The sequence below is a fragment of the Saccoglossus kowalevskii genome, chromosome 3 (assembly GCF_978046115.1).
Source record: "Saccoglossus kowalevskii chromosome 3, keSacKowa6.1, whole genome shotgun sequence".
In the NCBI taxonomy this organism is placed as follows: Eukaryota; Metazoa; Hemichordata; class Enteropneusta; family Harrimaniidae; genus Saccoglossus; species Saccoglossus kowalevskii.
The window spans coordinates 31,647,860-31,669,451 of NC_140643.1; the positions used below are offsets into that span (position 1 = coordinate 31,647,860).

The window sequence follows — 21,592 nt, forward strand, 5'->3', positions numbered from 1 at the left end:
TTCAGCTTTCCACTAATTTAGTTAGGATTGATCATCACATTGTAATGAAACTTTGTACATGTGCGCCCTGAAACAATATACAGATCTAAATCTATGCTTAATAATTGATTAATTTGTATTCATTTGGTTTATTGAGGTAGTCCACAGATGTGATTAGTTTAATGTTGATAAACAAGCATATTGTTTATCATTATTAGCATGTTCCTGATATCTTAAAAAATCAGAATTAAATTGAATTCATCACAGAGGTGCTATGATTAATTAATTAATTAATTGATTGATTAATTAATTAATTAATTATTTAATTAATTAATTAGACTAAATACCATGGATGAAAAATCAAATGTATTTTCTGTATGTATTATGAATTTTGATAATGTAAATCGCATTATTTTCATGTTGCTAAGTTTCTCGTTTGAAATGCAAATCTTAAATTTTGAATTAATTTTAATGTGTCTCCAATACTCTCACGGGAGTTCTTTCTAAGCTTTCATTGATTCACTCTGCCTATCCTCAAGATTACAGTAAACAATTTAAATGTTGATATAAATGTTGTTAATGAAGTGTCATTGTACACAGTACTAAATTTGCATCCAGTATGTTATAATTTCCTAATTCCATGCTTCAAATCTTTAATTAAAAGTTGCCCTGGTCAAGAACTTTAACTGACACCATGCATGCCAGTATTCAATTTGATATTTGTTTCTGTGTGCATTTTTCTTCTCCAGATTTATTAGATATGTAGTAGTTGGTACACCCTTTAATTATCAGGGAACTCATTAATTAAACCCACTGGAGTATAGCATTTATTGTGAACAGTAAAAACTATCACACCCCTTTGGGCCCACTTTTAATAATTATTAATAATATAGTTTGCATATAAATTAATAATAGTGATAACATTTTTGCTTGAGCAGTTCAAGGAACATAATTTTACACTATTGGAGAAAATATTTTGTAGTCAAAGATCATTGACTTTACGAAGTGAACTCTGCAGGTAGCCACCATATTGGTTTTGTATTATGTATTCATGTATGTAAAATAATATAGCCATCTGTGCCTTATATTAGAATACCAGTTATCTGCATCAGTGCACTATTATTATCCACACCTCACCTAACGTAATTGAGCTTATTAAACCAATCTTACAATTTTTATTTTATTTGAAACCATTATCCCTTTGGCTAGAGTAATCAATCTGTTTTTGATATCCCGAATAAGCACCAGAAATGCTGTGGTCTCTCTCTTTCTCTCTCTCTCTCTCTCTCTCTCTCTCTATATATATATATATATACACTTGATATGTTTTCACACATAATGAAAATCAGCAAGATTTTTTTCAAAATGTTGCCCTATTAAATTATTCTCGCTCTATTTTCATTTGAGTTTATATCAGGTAAATATTATTGGCTCGTATTAAAAATTCAGACACTGTATCACCTCTGGGCAATTTATGTTTTATTGGAGTTGCAGCCAGACAGGCATGCAGAGATACATGCAGTTTGTAAAGAGCAAGTCAATACATGACAAAGTCATTTTATATCTGCCATATGTTATAAATTTTTTATTTGTAAAACATTGTCAACTGAACAGCGGGTGCTTTTGCTTTTTCCATATTACTTGTCAACCTGATTCTCTCTTTCATGAATATCTCTAAAACTGCTCATCACTATTAGATTACTATTATGTACTATTAGATAATATGCATACATGGTTTACATCTGTGCATGTTAAGTACCTAATTTGCATAATGTTAGCAACATTTTTGTTTTGTTATTTTTCTGGTTTTGTATATAGGTGATAATTAGTCCCAGTTCAGGCGCAGGAGAATTTCTAAAACGGGTTTTGTCAATGTCCATTTCCGAGCAAGTCTCTGCTGAGTATGCACATAATTGTTTTTCCAGATCTGAAAATCTTAAGTAGGTCTTTTTCAAGATTTTCATCCAAACTTACCTCTCCATACTGCACTGACAGAGCAACTGAGCATACTCAGAATAAATAATTAGCTTAGATTGTAATGCTAGGGTTTTTAGTGATGTCATGACCTTGATATGAGTCAGTGACAGATGGGTTATATATAATTGTATCATTACCAATCAAAGTGGAAAATGTTGGAGGTGTCAGGGCTACATTTTGATGGGAATTATAGTGGTGATAATGAAACAAACCCATGTGTGGTAATATACAAAGACCTGAATTAACAAAGAATTCAAGTTGTTATTAAAGGTTCATCAAGGTTTACTCGGATTTATGAGTGCAGTTTCTTGAGCATGTATGAGATAAGTTTGGTTGCACTTGTGTACTCTGAGATTTTGGACCCCGGTCAAAGAAAGTAGAGTACATATTAACTCAATTGTTTGCAGATGTTCCATGTATTATTTTATAATTAAATAATGGGGGCCGTGACATTCATGTCTTGTTCATAAACTTTTTTTATTTAATATGTACTGAACGACAAAACAATTATTCGATACAAGTCTTACAACTGTTCTGCTCTGAGAAATCTGAATATTTTTATGTACTGAACGACAAAACAATTATTCGATACAAGTCTTACAACTGTTCTGCTCTGAGAAATCTGAATATTTTTTATATTTATTATAATAATCATTTGCATAATTTTTTACTCCAGTGCGCGAAGCCCACAATGGGAGTCTTTGCGGTTAGTGTGTCTGTGTGTGTGTGTCTGTTCCACTAATACCGGTATCTCAAGAACCAATTATCAGATTTTAATGAAACTTGGTACATGTACATAGATGTTCTGCGATAATGGTCAGACCTGATTAGTTTTTGGTTAAAATCCGTGCATATTAATCACATAATTTGCCTATCAAATAACCGATTTTAAGCATTTTCACTTGCTTCTCATGTACTGTACTTCCCTGATCATAAGCCCAGGGGCCTCAACATGTAAAATCAGGGAAAGTAAGTGGTGGGCTTATACTCGAGGACCACCTCAGAGAAGAACATTGTAATCATCATACTACCCACAAAAAATTATCCAAATTTGATTTTTTTGTGCACCATGCCTGGCTCAAAGGGAATATTACGTCTTTTTGTAGACAAAAAAAATACAAAATGAGTCATCATTGATTTCCACAACACTTTTGCAATGAAGAAACAAACATACAGTGTAGGATACCATACAGCAAGGTTAATAAAGTGTAGGATACCATGGTGTATTAAAGTTAATAAAGTGTAGGATACCATGGTGTAAGTTAATACAGTGTAGGATACCATGGTGTAAGTCAATACAGTGTAGGATACCATGGTGTAAGTTAATACAGTGTAGGATACCGTGGTGTAAGTTAATACAGTGTAGGATACCATGGTGTAAGTTAATACAGTGTAGGATACCATGGTGTAAGTTGATACAGTGTAGGATACCATGGTGTAAGTTAATACAGTGTAGGATACCATGGTGTAAGTTAATACAGTGTAGGATACCATGGTGTAAGTTAATACAGTGTAGGATACCATGGTGTAAGTTGATACAGTGTAGGATACCATGGTGTAAGTTAATACAGTGTAGGATACCATGGTGTAAGTCAATACAGTGTAGGATACCATGGTGTAAGTTAATACAGTGTAGGATACCATGGTGTAAGTCGATACAGTGTAGGATACCATGGTGTAAGTCGATACAGTGTAGGATACCATGGTATAAGTTAATACAGTGTAGGATACCATGGTGTAAGTTAATACAGTGTAGGATACCATGGTGTAAGTTAATACAGTGTAGGATACCATGGTGTAAGTCAATACAGTGTAGGATACCATGGTGTAAGTTAATACAGTGTAGGATACCATGGTGTAAGTCAATACAGTATATTATTACATATGTACTGCAGTTTATTTTGATTCGTCCCTGAAATCAAAATCGGTATTTCCACAACCCATATGCAAATGAGGTCCAAGAGCAAACAAAGTAGTCCCTTCAGGAGTACAGTTCTTCGGAATAAACAATATTTAGAAGTACGATATTTTCCCCTTGGGGTACATGAATATACTTGCCGAGTGACATGAAATTTGAACAACAGTAATGGTACTTTTAGGCAGTCACTTATTTTGGCCCAAACTAATTTGCATATCACCCATGCAATAATGTTTTCGGTATTTTCACGGTCGATATGCAAATGAACATGGTATTTTTATTGGCTACCGAACTATTTTTATTTTGTAAACACATTTTCGTCTGCTATTTTTATCCAGTTCAGATCGTTCAACAACATTTTTGGCATGTCAGGTGTACATCACATGGAATACTACGATTGGGAGAACTTAATGTGTGTTGACCACCTGGAAACTGAGTTTTATAAACCTTGAAGGGCTCTCAGAAGATCCACCAGCAGTAAAATCAGCGATTACTATGCAGCCGCAACCATCAGCATCGAGATACCAGGTTTCTGCTGGCGACGTTGCGTCGTTACTCAGTTCCAAATAAAAATTACCAACGCCAAAAGAACAACATTTTAACCGGTAATCAAGACTCAGTCAATCCACAACCAGCAAGCAACATCACACACGAAGGTGTAGCGTGCGGCCACAGTCCCTCAACGAAGGACTGTGGTGCAGCTAATCGACAACCGCTGTCGACGAAAGTCATCCCGTCTGTGGAGTACCGCAGTTGCACGGCATGTTTGCCAATGCACAATTCTGTGGCGGAACTTTTAACTTCAACATAAACTGTGTATCATAATTGTCCAGTTCAAGTTCTGGTTCTGTCGTGGTCCCAACTAAACGTCAACGAGTTATTTATTCGGACAGTGACTCAGATTAGACGTCTGATTATTTTAATTTCAAACAAACAGTGACATGCGTTCTCCGGGCGCGTTCTACACTGACATGCGCTGCTAGGGCGTAACACTTATATTGGAACATATTAATGGGCAATGGGGTTCCCCGACCTAAATTCCATCCTGGTTTGCACGTTCTTTCTTTAATACGAAATAATCAAGTATGGAACATATGTAATAATAACAGAACCCCACACCCTCCCCGTGGCTTTCGTTGCGTATGGAAGTTATTTTCACGAGTGATGCGGTGTATCCTGGGGCCGTACTTTCAAGAGCGAAGCGAGTGAAAGTACAGCAGAATACACCGCATCTCGTATGAAAATAACTTCCATACGCAACGAAAGCCACGGGGAGGGTGTGGGGTTCTGTCATAGGATACCATGGTGTAAGTTAATACAGTGTAGGATACCATGGTGTAAGTTAATACAGTGTAGGATACCATGGTGTAAGTTAATACAGTGTAGGATACCATGGTGTAAGTTAATACAGTGTAGGATACCATGGTGTAAGTTAATACAGTGTAGGATACCATGGTGTAAGTTAATACAGTGTAGGATACCATGGTGTAAGTTAATACAGTGTAGGATACCATGGTGTAAGTTAATACAGTGTAGGATACCATGGTGTACTGTAAGTTGATACAGTGTAGGATACCGTGGTGTAAGTTAATACAGTGTAGGATACCATGGTGTAAGTTGATACAGTGTAGGATACCATGGTGTAAGTCGATACAGTGTAGGATACCATGGTGTAAGTTAATACAGTGTAGGATACCATGGTGTAAGTTGATACAGTGTAGGATACCATGGTGTAAGTTAATACAGTGTAGGATACCATGGTGTAAGTTAATACAGTGTAGGATACCATGGTGTAAGTTAATACAGTGTAGGATACCATGGTGTAAGTTAATACAGTGTAGGATACCATGGTGTAAGTTAATACAGTGTAATATACCATGGTGTAAGTTAATACAGTGTAGGATACCATGGTGTAAGTTAATACAGTGTAGGATACCATGGTGTAAGTTGATACAGTGTAGGATACCATGGTGTAAGTTGATACAGTGTAGGATACCATGGTGTAAGTTAATACAGTGTAGGATACCATGGTGTAAGTTAATACAGTGTAGGATACCATGGTGTAAGTCAATACAGTGTAGGATATCATGGTGTAAATTGATACAGTGTAGGATACCATGGTGTAAGTTAATACAGTGTAGGATATCATGGTGTAAGTTGATACAGTGTAGGATATCATGGTGTAAGTTGATACAGTGTAGGATACCATGGTGTAAGTCAATATAGTATTAGTTTACCATGGTGTAAGTTGATACAGTGTAGGATACCATGGTGTAAGTTGATACAGTGTAGGATACCATGGTGTAAGTTAATACAGTGTAGGATACCATGGTGTAAGTTAATACAGTGTAGGATACCATGGTGTAAGTCAATACAGTGTAGGATATCATGGTGTAAATTGATACAGTGTAGGATACCATGGTGTAAGTTAATACAGTGTAGGATATCATGGTGTATTAAAGTTGATACAGTGTAGGATATCATGGTGTAAGTTGATACAGTGTAGGATACCATGGTGTAAGTCAATATAGTATTAGTTTACCATGGTGTAAGTTGATACAGTGTAGGATACCATGGTGTAAGTCAATACAGTATAGGATACCATGGTGTAAGTTGATACAGTGTAGGATACCATGGTGTAAGTTGATACAGTGTAGGATACCATGGTGTAAGTTGATACAGTGTAGGATACCATGGTGTAAGTTAATACAGTATAGGATACCATGGTGTAAGTTAATACAGTGTACGATACCATGGTGCTAGTCAATACAGAATGTGTTTTTTTTTGCTTGATTATCATAATAAATTGTCCTGTTAAAACATGCCTGAATTATTGACTGCCATGGATATCTGACAAAGCTGTATTTTTGTCCAAAGAACTAGATTATGCAATAATCAGGTGAGGTGAGAAAATGTCTTCAATAAAGAAAATTTGGTCAGTGATGTCAATCTTTAAATAGTCATACATTGGACATATGTCTTTGACAATTATTGTTTAGACTTGTTTGCTTTTATTGATTTTCATCACATTTTGCTCTTGTCTTTCAGCATATGGATGGATGTGATGCTGTTAATGGCTGTATGCAATGTCTAGCAGTGGAATATCCACGGATAAAATTCTGTGCAATTAAATCTACCGAGACACCAGTCAGTACAAACTTTGTAAGTGACATGAGTATAATGAATGCTTTGTTGCCTATTGATGCAGTTTTTGTACACCATATGTTTTACTTAACAAGCAACATGTGGAATAATACGTACTACATGTAGCCTTTATTACATCCTTAACCATGATAACAATTATATTGAATAGGATATATTTATTTTAAATACTACACTCACTCTTGTCTCATTCATTACCTTTTGAACCTTTACACCAGTTTTTAGTTTGAAATCATGTTTTGATGTTAAGAATGGATGCAGCTAATGCACTTTTGACATTGGAATTTAGTTTCTGAGTTGTATAGACTTCAGTTATTTGTATCTAGTTATTATTTCACAATGACTGCCCAACTCAGGTTTATAAGAAAGAAGCAAATTCATTGTATCTATTGAAACATGTTTTGGTACCTTTTTTTTTGGTATTTAATGGAAGCATTCTCTCATTTGTATACTTTCAAATTTAAATCTATCTGTAAATCAGTCATGAATCGGTATCAGGTGTGAAAACAATTTAAATATTACATTTCAAAATCAATTGGAACAAAGTGGGGTTATATTTTCATACATGATGATAAGGAATGCAGCAGAGGGAGAACTTCATTTGAATATAGGAAGTAAAAAGCAATATAATTCATTACTTTGTCAATTTATGTACAGAACTGTTAACAAATTTTGGTGCCACATTTGAAACAAATTTCTGTATTTTATCACAATTACTTTGTTTATATTGGAGGAAATAAGCATGATTTTCTATTGTGCCCCATGTCTTGATCAACATTTATCTGAAAAAAATATTGGAAAAATTTAGCTAGTTCCAAATGTTCACAAAACTGGACTTTTTGTATACATGTAGCTCTTAATTGCTTTTTTTCTCTTGTGTATAAAATTAAAATGACAGTGATGTGGTGAGCTGTCCCATGGTGCCCTGACTGAGCATTAAACCCTGTGGAGACTGTAAACACTGCAGTCACTGTTTGTTGTTAATATTCTCTCCCATGAGAAGGTTAAACCCAGTACGATATACAATACCTAATGCATTAATGGATGCCAGTTAAATTGCTATAATCACCTATATGAACTACTAATGGACTGAAAATATCATCGGAAGTCAGCAAGGAAATATGTTGAATAGGAAGTAGGAAACATCAAAAGATAAAGTCATTTTAAATGCAAACACAAATTCAATAGAGATGTCTTGACATGGGGCTAACCTGTCATCACCAAAGCATAAACAGGTTAAATTATTTGAAAATACTTTACTATAAGCTGGGCAAACAATTTAGATGCTATCCTTTATTTAAATATCAATTTGTCTCAATGGAATAACTAATTCTAAAAATTTAGATTAAAATAATGATATTTTTAATAGATAGCACTGTCTTGTTAATCGATCGACTGTCAATTTATACAAAGGCTGTATTGTATTATTTATAGAATAATTTTGTAAATTGACTTTCTTCATAAAAGAAAATCCATATTTATTATCGATGCCTGTCTAACCCTTGGAAGAAGTGCTCAATGCAAGATTGAAGAGTGTTTCAAGTCGTTTTTTATAAATGCTTTATCAAATAAAATCCAGTTTGTATCATACGTCTACTCATAGTTACACTTCCATTTAGGTTTTATAATATTTCTTCCATTGTAAACTTAATTTAATTACCGTGAAAAATAAGGAGACACAAAGAAGCGCGTACTACTACTTCAGAATTTCTCTGTATATATTTGTTAATTTATTGACACCTGCCATGAAATTTGAAGCTCATGCAAAAGGATATTTCAGCTATGATTATTAAATACTTTAATATACTTTGCAAATATGTGAGCTACCATCCATTACCCAGTATACACCATCAGGTATTGAGATTGTGGACAGTTTAATAATGGAAAAATTAACTGCAGAATATGAGTGTCATTCTTAAATTAGGCTAGATTTGCAAACAGTATACACTCTCAGAGCTAGGAGGTGTCGGATCTTGAAGGTCAGTACCTTGTATGTATAATTTTGTATAAGGAATAAGACCCTCCAGTTTCCTAAAAATTAAATAAAAAGTGAGGCTAGGATATCTACTTGTAATGTATCATATAACAGCCTCAGTTTATGTTGTTTATATCTTTTTCTTGGAGTGATATTTCACATATTCGCAAAGTGGGATTGTAACTTTAATTGAGCCAAAAAATTAATATTTAACAAATCTTTGCTTTCAGGTTTATTTTAATGTGTATTTTAGGATTATCATAATTCATTATAATTATGAATATCTCCTTTTTTTATGCAAATATTTGAATCTGTTCAGTGGTTTAGCATTATGAGATGGCTGGCATCACCTCACTTTGTGTAATATTATGTGTATATGTCTCTGGAATTGTTGTTCCATCAACTGTATTATGTATTAGTTCTTATTAAGTGCATGTCATATTCCTAATACAATGTTGATGATGTGGAGATGTGGACCTGGTTACCATGAAAACAGGAATTTCAGGAATGATTTTTCGAAAGGTTCTTTATGGATTCTTATGAAATATTCAGAAAGAGTTTTCCTTGACATGAGCAGCTATTGATTAGCTTTCAGTACAGATGTTAACATGATTGCCATGGTTTTTTAAGTCTTTTTTTTTTTTTTAATTTACATACCAAAAACTTGTGGATGGATTCTCATTACATTTTCAGTGGGAGTTGCCATTGTTATACACCAATCATTTTGAGATTGGGATGTGAATTGATGCTTTCATACATGTAGATCTGGTTGCCAGGGAAACAGCAATTTCGGCAATGAATAAATAATTATAAAGTTATAGGATGGATTCTTATTCTTACATATTCAGGAGGAGTACCATTTAGTAAGAGGTTGGTTGAGATATTGGTCTTGTTATCATGGAAACAAAAATGTTTTCATTGACTATTCATTAACTATTGACAAACATTTTTTGTGTAGGATTTGTATGATAAATGTATAAAATAGGATAAAGATATTAGTGAGTATTATGTAATTTGCATCTATAGCAAAGGTTTGCGATCTCGGAGGACCTTCTAGTTATATGTGCTTCATTATCATTACAGTCTGAATATGGACTTCCAGCGCTATTGGTGTACAAAAGCGGTGGACTCATTGGTAACTTTGTCAGAATCACAAACCAACTTGGGGATGACTTTTTCGCTGGTGATTTAGAAAACTTCCTACAAGAGTAAGTAAAACTCTAAATATTATTTTGATCGTACACTTTATACTGCCCTAGTAAGTGCAATTCATTAAATGGTGAAGTAATTGTACTGTTTCAATCAGTTGATTGTGAATGGCTCTCGGGCTATATCCTCTTTCAGGTAGCATTTTAACGGATACTCTTCACCATCTATTTCGACAATCCCATCTGCAGTGCAAATGCTTTCTAATAAAGTTTGTGAATACCTAGCGGCACTTTTCATAGAATTGATCTAATCAGATCAGTAAGGAGTTGATGGATGTGAGAAAGTATGATCAGATGTATTCAATGTTATTGTGTGTCTCATACTGTCTCTTAGCATTTCCTCTCCGATTTAACAATGTTAAAAGTGCTTTGATGTTGATTAGCAATTTGAAGGATATTTGTATGTGTGTTGACATCTGCACTTTTCCTCCTTAAAATGAAACACTGTCTTTTCAGTGATTGTATGCTAATATACAATGTATGCATTTATGATAATGTATATTTTAAGAACATTTCTATACAAATTGTGTTATAGTCACCTGCCTTGTTCTGATATATGCATGAGTTATTTCATTCTGGTAGCGATATCACTCAGTCTTAACAGCATTTTCATTAGTACATGTCTAACCCACCTGCCTCTATCCATTTAAAGCTAACTTACAGCAGCAGTGCCTGCAGACATCCTATTGTACAAATTCTAAAGTTTCCATACTTAACATTCTACTGAAGTAGTAGAACGATCTGCAACTGAGCCGTGCTGTGTTTTGTTCATCAACCTTTCAATCTATGTTATGAAACATTGTTAACTGGATCTGTCAAGCTATTATTAGTTCCTATTTTCAGTGTTGTAAATTTCCAGAAAATGTTGCGTATTTGAGTCTGAATAATTATTTTTAAGTTACTATTGTGTACAAATACACTGTTCAGTTCTCTACTACTTGTCTACATATGTCTATATTATATGGGAAAACTCAGCTTATAAATCTGATCCACTACGAATAGTTTGTAGCAACTCCCTGACCTCTTGAACTGTGCACTGAGCAAATCAACTTTTGTAGTCATAAATTGCTTATCAGATCTCTTGAACCAGGGACACAGAGCACAGGAAGCAAGCAGTTGCAGCTCTACCGAAATTTTAATATGACTCTACTAATGGTCTAATGTCAGGCAAAATTGTTTCAGTTTACTTTGAAAAACATAGACAGTGTAATAAGGAGTGCTGCATGCCATAATAAGATCTATGGAAAGGTGTTATGCCTTCTTACTGACAGAAAAGTACATGTAGATCAGGTGGAAAGTCCATGACTGCTTATTTGCTTTAGCAATATAATAGTAGTACTAGTATTTGTGGTAAGCAGCGTGAGTCAACCTGTGTTGAACCTAAGTAAGTTGAATTTTATGATAATACTTGTGATAATATACTGACTTTCAGATTTTAATGATACCACCACAAGTGGAGCTTCCAGTACTGATAATTGATTGCATCCCCTTTAGGATCCTTGTGATCCCCTGCTGCCATCCTTGACACTGCATCCTGATAACTGATAGATAGTCAGCAGCTGGTGTGAAAGCAAACTGATAAAGCAATACAATTTGCCACAAATGCTAGATACCACCTAGATTAGTTTTATGAATACTTCTTTATTATGTTGTGGAGTATGCATCATTCTACCAGTGCAGTATCCATGCTTATATGCATTAATAGTACTAAGCACTATGAATGAAGGAGATGGTGTGCAATGTTAGATCCATATGGTTGGATTTTAATACAAGCTAACAATGCAAACTGCTCAGCATATGAGGCGATATGAGAAATAATGTATTACACCTACAGCTACATGTATTTGTAAGTGTACACTAGAAATGGAAATCAAGTTTCACAAGTCCCGTGGGTACATTTATATACTTTAAATTACAATGTAACCTTCTCAAATATATGGTCTTTGTCACTAAACCTTTTGATGCCTTCCACTTCTGAATCAATATGCATTCATACGAAGCTTCAGGATTTACCTGCTTCATGGTTTTCCTGCTTGTAGATCATTTACACATGTATATATGGCTTCCTAGTTATTAACAATACCACTGAAGATTAAGATGAAGAAAGAGGATTCATTATATGGCTTTCCAGTTATCAAAAATACAGCTTAACGTTGGGTGGGGGGCATTTTCTGATGATTCATGAGAAATATTTTAGAAATATATTAGATTTTATTTTTTGCCATGAGAAATCATCAATTTATGCAGTGCGTCAATACAGTATGCACACCCCATAACAATCGTGCACTGTTGGATCGGAAGTGATGAAATGCATATATCTGTTATTAAAAAATGAAATTGCAGAAACTGTGATATCACAATTTATTATAAGGAAACCTGTTTGGCAATCTCATATCTTGAACTAAATTTCATTAAAAGCTGTTTGGACATGATTTAATCAAGGTAGGTTAGCGATGAATATGAACTGATTAAAAAGTAATAAATATGTAAATGAGTTAATAATTTACATAGTTATTGATGAATTTCATGTTACACATAAATAATATTTATCTGGTATAATTTGATATGCTTTACAATATTTAAAATAAACATTAATTCTCATTATGAATGCTATTGACAGTACATAATAACCTCTGCTTTTATCATTATGGCTTATTTTACTGTGGAATTTTCATTGAAAAAAGAATTGATTGAAAATATTAATGTCTCCAGTAAATCAGTAATTGAAGCATAAGTGGGGCTGCTGACAACGATATATACTATACAAATCTGGTAATACAAATACTACTATACAATCTGGTAATAAGTGTTACAAAGTGATTCCTACTTTGATAGGCTGTGATCTCTAACCATGTGAACACAGGCTGTGAACCCAAGCCAATAACACTGGTTGTGATCTCAACCAAGCATACAGGATGTGATGTTGAACCAAGCACACAGGCTGTGATATCGAACCAAGCACACACAGGCTTTTATCTTGAACCAAACACAGAGGCTGTGATCTCAAACCAAACACACGTGCTGTGATCTCAAACCAAACACACGTGCTGTGATCTCAAACCAAACACACATGCTGTGATCTCAAACCAAACACATAGGCTGTGATATCGAACCAAGCACACACAGGCTTTTATCTTGAACCAAACACAGAGGCTGTGATTTCGAACTGAGCATACTGGCTATGATCTCTAATGAAGCAAACAGGCTGTCATTTTGAACCAAGCACACAGGTGTGATATTGAACCAAGCACACTGGCTGTGATCTTGAACCAAGCACACTGGCTGTGATCTTAAACCAAGCACACATGTTGTGATCTTGAACCAAGCACACTGGCTGTGATCTCAAACCAAGCATAAAGGTTTTGATCTTAAAGCAAGCAAACTGGCTGTGATCTCAACCAAGCACACTGGCTGTGATATCAACCAAGCACACATGTGATTTTGGACCAAGTGAACACATGCTGTGATCTCAAATCAAGTTTCGAACCAAGTCTTAAAACAAACACACTGGCAGTGGTCTTGAACCAAGCACACAGACTGTGATCTCGAAGCAAACACACATACTGTGATCTCGAAGCAAACACACAGACTGTGATCTCGAAGCAAACACACAGACTGTGATCTCGAACCAAACACATAGGCTGTGATCTCAAACCAAACACATAGGCTGTGATCTCAAACCAAACACACAGGCTGTGATCTCAAACCAAACACACAGGCTGTGATCTCAAACCAAGTGCACAGACTGTGATCTCAAACCAAACACAAAGACTGTGATCTCAAACCAAACGCACAGGCTGTGATCTCAAACCAAATACACAGGCTGTGATCTCAAACCAAACACACAGGCTGTGATCTCAAACCAAACACACAGGCTATGATCTCAAACCAAGTGCACAGACTGTGATCTCAAACCAAACACAAAGACTGTGATCTCAAACCAAACGCACAGGCTGTGATCTCAAACCAAGTGAACAGACTGATCTCAACCTAAACACACAGGCTGTGATCTCAATTCAAGCACACAAGCTGTGATCTCAACCAAGCAGACTGGCTGTGATCTCAACCAAGCACACTGGCTGTGATATCAACCAAGCACAAATGTGATTTTAAACCAAGTGAACACAGGTTGTGATCTCATATCAAGTTTCGAACCAAGTCTTGAAACAAACACACTGGCTTTGATCTTGACCCAAGCACACAGGCTAAGGTCTCAAACCAAGCGCACAAACTGTGATCTCCAGTACACTTTTATCTTGAACTAAATGCAGGCTATGATCTTAACCATCTTGTAAAAAAGAAATAGAATACTGTGACTGATTTAGCATTATATCCATGGTTATTGCACAGAAGTCCATGTAAAATGGATTGCACGGTAACTGACTCTACTGCTCCACGTTTTCCTCATAATGCTATCTTGTCACACTTATACCCTATTGTGCATGTATCATAGAGTTCTTCCCTATAATGCTCTGATGATGTAGTATGCATGTCCCGTCCCCACCAGTGAAATATTAATTTAAAATCAGTGTTCATTTTCCAACACTTCCAACAATGAAATTATAAGGGTCCTTTGAGAGACAGACTATTCGTATATAAACCATTGGACAGGTGTTCTTTTTATCCGCAAGCATTTATTTCATGTGTTACATTCCTGTCAACTGTAATGAAAAACAGACTAGTGTAACTGCTGATAAAATCTATTTATGTTAGACACTGATAGTTGTACTTTCAAAATGATTAATTATTCATTTTATAACATTTAAAAAAAATACAATGCATGACTTTCATTAAGTTTGTTTTTTGAAGAATTTCAAATAAAACATACCTGGAAATGGGCACAGGCACATACAGTTACGTGATCAGTCAGTCATTTATGTACAGTTTTCCTGTTAAGAAATCGGCTTGGACATGTTCGCACAATAGTTGCAGACATGTTCAAATACTGGGTTTAAGGTAATACATGTACTAAGCCATCAGCGTTATTCAACTGATTTGTATATTGTCAATCAAGGTATGTCATGAAAATAGGTAGGACCACTTAAAGCAATCGTATGTCCACTTCTCATTGATGTGTATATATCAAATTATAAAAAATGATTTTCATAGCAAGTTGAATTATCTTAGTAGCCTACTATATGTAATGTTAATACAATTTTGAATATTTAAATCAGCTTTTGTATGTCTGACAAGCAGTTGCTGACATATATGTATGTTTGTGCATTTTGAAGGATGAAAATGGACACCATATTCATATATATGTCTTATCTACATTGTATGTATTAATTCGAACAATATAACTTCAATCGTGTTCAGAAAATTAGATGGGTGCATGGCAACCAGATGCCTCAACCCCAAGACAATAACCAAACACATAAATTAACACATACTAATTTGATGCACTTTATTGCAAGGATACTTTTTCCACGAGGTGCACGTACTTGTACTGGTCACAGATGCCTTTATATTCAATACTGACTACTTTCTTGACCCTTAGTAACCAAATCTACTGAAAGTACTCTTCACCCAAGATGTAGTTGCCTTCATTTCCAACACTGACTAACATCTTGACCCAAGGTAGTGACTAGATGAACTGAAAGTAGTCTTCAACCAGGATGCAGATTCCTTCATATCAAACACTGTAATTCAAACCAAGATTGTAACTAAACTTACTAAAGACAAAAAGTGATCTTCACCTAGGGTGCAGATGCCTTCATATCAAACACTAACTACCATCTCGATCCCAATTAATAACTAGATGAACTGAAAGTAGTCTCCAACCAGTTTGCTGATGCCTTCATTTCCGACACTGACTACCATTTTGATCCAAGTTAATAATTAGATGAACTGAAAGTAGGCTCAAACCAGGATGCAGATGCCTTCATTTCAAACACTAACTACCATCTCGATCCCAATTAATAACTAGATGAACTGAAAGTAGTCTCCAACCAGTTTGCTGATGCCTTCATTTCCGACACTGACTACCATTTTGATCCAAGTTAATAATTAGATGAACTGAAAGTAGGCTCAAACCAGGATGCAGATGCCTTCATTTCAAACAATAACTACCATCTCGACCCCAATTAATAACTAGATGAACTGAAAGAGTCTCCAACCAGTTTGCTGATGCCTTCATTTCCGACACTGACTACCATTTTGATCCAAGTAAATAATTAGATGAACTGAAAGTAGGCTCCAACCAGGATGCAGATGCCTTCATTTCCATCACTGACTACCATTTTGACCCAAGTTAATAACTAGACAAACTGAAAGTATTCTTCAACCAGGTTGCTGATGCCTGTATTTCCGACATTGACTACCATCTCCACCCCAGTTAATAACTAGATGAACTGAAAGTAGTCTCCAATCAGGTTGCAGATGCATTCAATTCCGACATTGACTACCATCTCGACCCCAGTTAATAACTAGATGAACTGAAAGTAGTCTCCAACCAGGTTGCAGATGCCCTCATTTCCGACATTGACTACCATCTCGACTCCAGTTAAAAACTAGATGAACTGAAAGTAGTTCCAGTCAGGATGCAGATGCCTTCATTTCCATCACTGACTACTTTCTTGACCCAAGATAGTAACTATATGAACTGAAAGTAGTCTTCAACCAGGTTGCAGATGCCTTCATTTTCATCACTGACTTACCATTTTGACCCAAATTAATAACTAGATGAACTGAAAGTAGGCTTCATCCAGGTTGCTGATGCCTTCATTTTCATCACTGACTACCATTTTGACCCAAATTAATAACTAGATGAACTGGAAGTAGTCTCCAACCAAGTTGCGGATGCGTCCATTTCCGACACTGACTACCTTTTTGACCCAAGTTAATAATTAGATGAACTGAAAGTAGGCTCAAACCAGGATGCAGATGCCTTCATTTCAAACACTAACTACCATCTCGACCCCAATTAATAACTAGATGAACTGAAAGTATTCTCCAACCAGGTTGCTGATGCCTTCATTTCCGACACTGACTACCTTCTTGACTCAAGATAGTAGCTATATGAATTGAAAGTAGTCTTCAACCAGGATGATGATTCCTTTATATCAAATACTGACTACCATCTTGAAGTCTGTAACTGAACAGACTGAGGACAGAAAGTGGTCTTCACCTAGGGTGCAGATGCCTTTATATCAAACACATGGATTGAAAGTGATGAATTGAGTATAGTCTTCACCCAGATGTAAATCAATTTTATGTGCACACCGTGAATTACTTTATGGGCTTTAATATTCATTTGGTTCTTAAAAGAGTATATTAAAAGCAAGGTTATCATAGTTGAACTGTACATAAAATGTATTTCGTGATATTTAGCAGAAAATACTATTTCTAAGAGCTGTTATCTACTGAACAAAATGTGACAAATGTATGTAATTGTACTACTAATCATGTCTGCTAATTGCAATGTAAATATAATATTGCATGACACTAACATATTGCATAAACAAATTGTATTCATTTATTTCATAATTTCATTTTATGTTATAGTAATGTTGTGTTGTGTTTGCTTGCATAAATCTTTGTTGTATTGTTTCTTTCTGAACTGTATAGGTATGATGTTATTTCTATTTGTATAGTCGACTATTCGTTATTTAGTGTATAATTGTAGTGGATGATAAGAAAAATAAGGTGGTGATCTAAGTAATTATCTTTCTTTAATCTTGGTGTATCATGCTGCAATGCACTGTTTTGATTGTTTAAACAATAAATTCATGATTAATTCCAATTACTAATTACAATTAGAATGAAAATTAGGTAAAAGACACCAGATGTTGCTAAGTGTATATATGTTTATACAATTTCATGTCAATAAAAGGCATGATTGACTTGCGTGTCTAGATAACTTGGTTGTCCTTTTCATCTCTTCAATTTTCTCTTTAAACATTCTTGCAGACATGGTATATTGACTAGAAAAGATGAACAGCTGCCAGCAGTTATCCGTGGCTCCACTAACACTGAGGATAATGACAGTGATTTGGATCTGGACTGAAATAAATAGGAAGTAAAGTGTAAAACGGAAACTGTACTGTAGGAAATGACTGAATATATAAGATGCATACTAAAGTGTGTTGTGGCACACTTTTACTGGGATTTATAAAGCTGCAAAATGTGATTGTATTTTTGTTATAAGTGGGAATCAATGGTCATTCCTGTCTTCAAGCTGATAATAGGATTGCGCGTTACAAAGGAGGAAAAGGAGAGTTCGATGTACGTAGTCTGTATGTTGATAACTAAGCTGAAGTCACAAGGAAGTGAATGCCAGAAGAAAAACAATTTATCATGTTGTGGCAGTTTTTTCTATCACACTTACAAAAAGATCAACTAACAGCACCATCAATATTGCAAATCCATTGAGTCTTCACATTTTAAGTCTAAGAGGCCCACTTTAATTTGTTTACAGACTTCTGCAGTTCGGCCTATGACGAATGGTCATACCTCAGCAGGTTTGAAGAACGTTGGCAGGTACGCTATCACCAGTAGTGTGTGTCATATCATTCATTTTAATGCCAGCATCTTACTCAGCACAGCTGGCATAATAAGGTAGTCTGGAATGAAATGATACCTTTATTTTTACAAATAGGTTAATTATGTTCAGTCAGTCATGATTAAGAACATGGCAGCAGTCCTTTCGACTAGACCAATTAAGCTGCTAATAAAATGTTCTTATGATGAGATTGTGCTTTATTAAACAAAATGGGTACATTAAGATATTGCTACATGTAGTGTCTATATTGTTGCATGCAAATTAATTTTAAGTGGCATAGAACTACATCGTGCACATGACCTTTTTACTTTAAGTAATTGTATTGTCTGTCTGTAATAACGTCAATATATAGTGTGCATAGTATTATGTTTCAGATTGAATAGTCTTCATACTTTACCAGTCATTGTGAATTTAGTAAACAACGTCTTTGTAGTGTTTTAAATGTGTAATTAGATTGGCAAATAAATTTAGAATGTGTTTTACAAAACTACCCTTAAAATAGTTTGTAATTACAATTTCGTGTTCTAGTACAACTGTTCTATGAAAGGGGAAATGTTAAGATTTTTTTTGCGAAAAAACCTTAATATCTGTTAGCTTGGTCACCAAGTTGCCCGTAATGTTTACTATATTATTCATTTTGTTTAAAAATGACATCTGGTCATTTTCTCATGGGTACTCAGAATTGGATGGGTGCATGGTGTGTTGAACAACATGTGCTGTAGTGCCTCTCAAAAGTGGATATTCATGATCAAATCAAGAAATATCTGTTTAGTGTGTGTGTGAAACCTAAATGATTATATCTTTCATTTGTATGCATGTATATTACAAGGTATTACATGGCTGTATGTAACAACAAATTATTTGTTGCAAATTGTATCCATCACTTGCATACTGTCACTATCAATCACATCGATTTTATCATGAAGCCAAAATAAGTCTATTGTTTTGAACTTTAATTCACATATTATAGCCATTAGGTCACAGAACTGGTGTTCCACTTTCAGTCATGCAAATATACTACATTTCAAGGTGCAAAAACAGATCATGTGCACCCCTTTCAGAATACTCGTACATGGTACTGCCAATCATTTGGGACAACATCAATGCTCATGTTTCACTAATAGTTACGACACTAAGGGGAAACTCTCGTTATCAATGACACTGATAGTTCTATGCTTGTCAGGAATGGACTCCACTATTGCTTTCTCTGCTTGTGGACCATTGACAAGCAATGCTCCATTTTCACTTCTATTTTCAGATAGGAACTTGTTTTTTCAGATGGAGTCAGAGAACATGCTCGCATCTCTGTCAGAGCTTCGTGGTGTATTAATAAACATGATATATGCAGAACAAGGCACATTCTGTCCATCCTTCTATATCACAGTTACTAGGTTATTTCTACTATGTATTAAATAAGTAATGAACATTGTATGAAGGTTTAGTGTAGGTTTTTATTATGAAATCCTGGGCTATCATACTACCGGTATTTGTCACCCTACCATGGTCTTTATCATTAGTACTCGCGTCAATCATACTTACACCATACAAACTGCAAAACGGCAGCATCCCCAATCCCTATAGAGATGATTGTCTTGCTCACCTTGGCATGATATGCAGCCAATTGTAATTCATATTTGTTGTTGACAAGTTGACCGAGTTCCAGGTGAGTGCAGTGAGGTCGAATAAAGCTACCCTTATTCACATCCCAGAGATGATACCAATTGCTGATTGCAGGTACTAGTTACAGTCCCTGTGTCCTGTCTGTACTTTTCGCAATTAACACTAGCAAACACTCGAGGGGCCCAAAACCACAAATGTCCATTTGTCATGCAGATGATTAATTGCAAAGAAGTCATCATTAACCACATACATGGCAGCAGACTGTTCTTCTGAAACTAGGGCCATTACATCAATACCAGTGCGACCATGGTTGTTCCTCACCTGTCGATCTGCAGTGAGAGGAGAAATATTTCTAGAGACATCAGCCAATCTCTCAGCTGCCTAGTTTCTTCTCACCGAGTGCCTCCCTTTATTATGATGGCCGCCTATTTCTTCAACGTTTCAATCTATCACCTCCCTAGGTAGCTTGTCTGGTTCCATGCAGCATACAAACCATTGTAGTCACCTTTTTCTGCAAATGACAGTGGCTGTTGAGGTAATTGGGAAAGATGTTTATTTCCTAAATATTCTTGGCTAAAGACCCCATTGCAGAAAATGCCGACATTCAGAGGCTGGGATCTATTGTGGTGGGAGGGATAATCTCAAACTCATCTCACTCGACATTATTGGATTTATCAGCTGTTGTTTTTGATGTATAAGATTTACCACTAGAGTTGTTCATTTCTTGATTTTTTAAGAAGCTAATTATCAATCCGTTTTACTATCTATTATGATTCATCTTTTGTCCGTAACAAGACATACTTGTAGTGTGGAAAACAGCATACAACTCGTACCACCCAAATGATTTATACATGTTTTGCGTGTTCATGAGGAACCCTGAGGTAACTATTAGAGCATACTACATTATTATTCTATACTTGCACAGCTGTATGTGTTATAGTGTTATCGTGTGTGTATTCATTTTGTACGTTATACTCAACCCATTTTTTTGGATAACTCTATTAAAAACCTTCAGTATGTTATGGGAATAACAGACTATTAAAGACTGCCATGAAATAGTATATACCGACCCAGGTTCGCCCATCTTTTATGTCAGATTATGGCGTTGACCACGGACGATAAGAGGACTGATTGTTTATTCCAGAAGCCACCTAGCCCAATCTGGTTGGTCGAGGGTACTGCATTTGGGCATTATCGGGCTAAACATTCTCAGACCTACTTACTAGACTATTATAATAACTTTGCTAGTGTGT

General features: G+C 35.4%; 1 protein-coding gene across 1 annotated transcript in view; it reads left to right on the plus strand.

The window, feature by feature from the left end:
* Nucleotides 1–19,209, plus strand: part of LOC100369029 (phosducin-like protein) — a 94,610-nt gene extending 75,401 nt beyond the window's left edge. Inside the window, exons 5-7 of the mRNA XM_078009037.2 lie at nucleotides 6,923–7,036; nucleotides 10,095–10,219; nucleotides 18,128–19,209. Of these exons, the coding sequence (XP_077865163.2) occupies nucleotides 6,923–7,036; nucleotides 10,095–10,219; nucleotides 18,128–18,224 (336 nt within the window). The 3' untranslated portion in view covers nucleotides 18,225–19,209. The remainder of the gene's footprint in view (nucleotides 1–6,922; nucleotides 7,037–10,094; nucleotides 10,220–18,127) is intronic.
* Nucleotides 19,210–21,592: the final 2,383 nt, after the last annotated feature.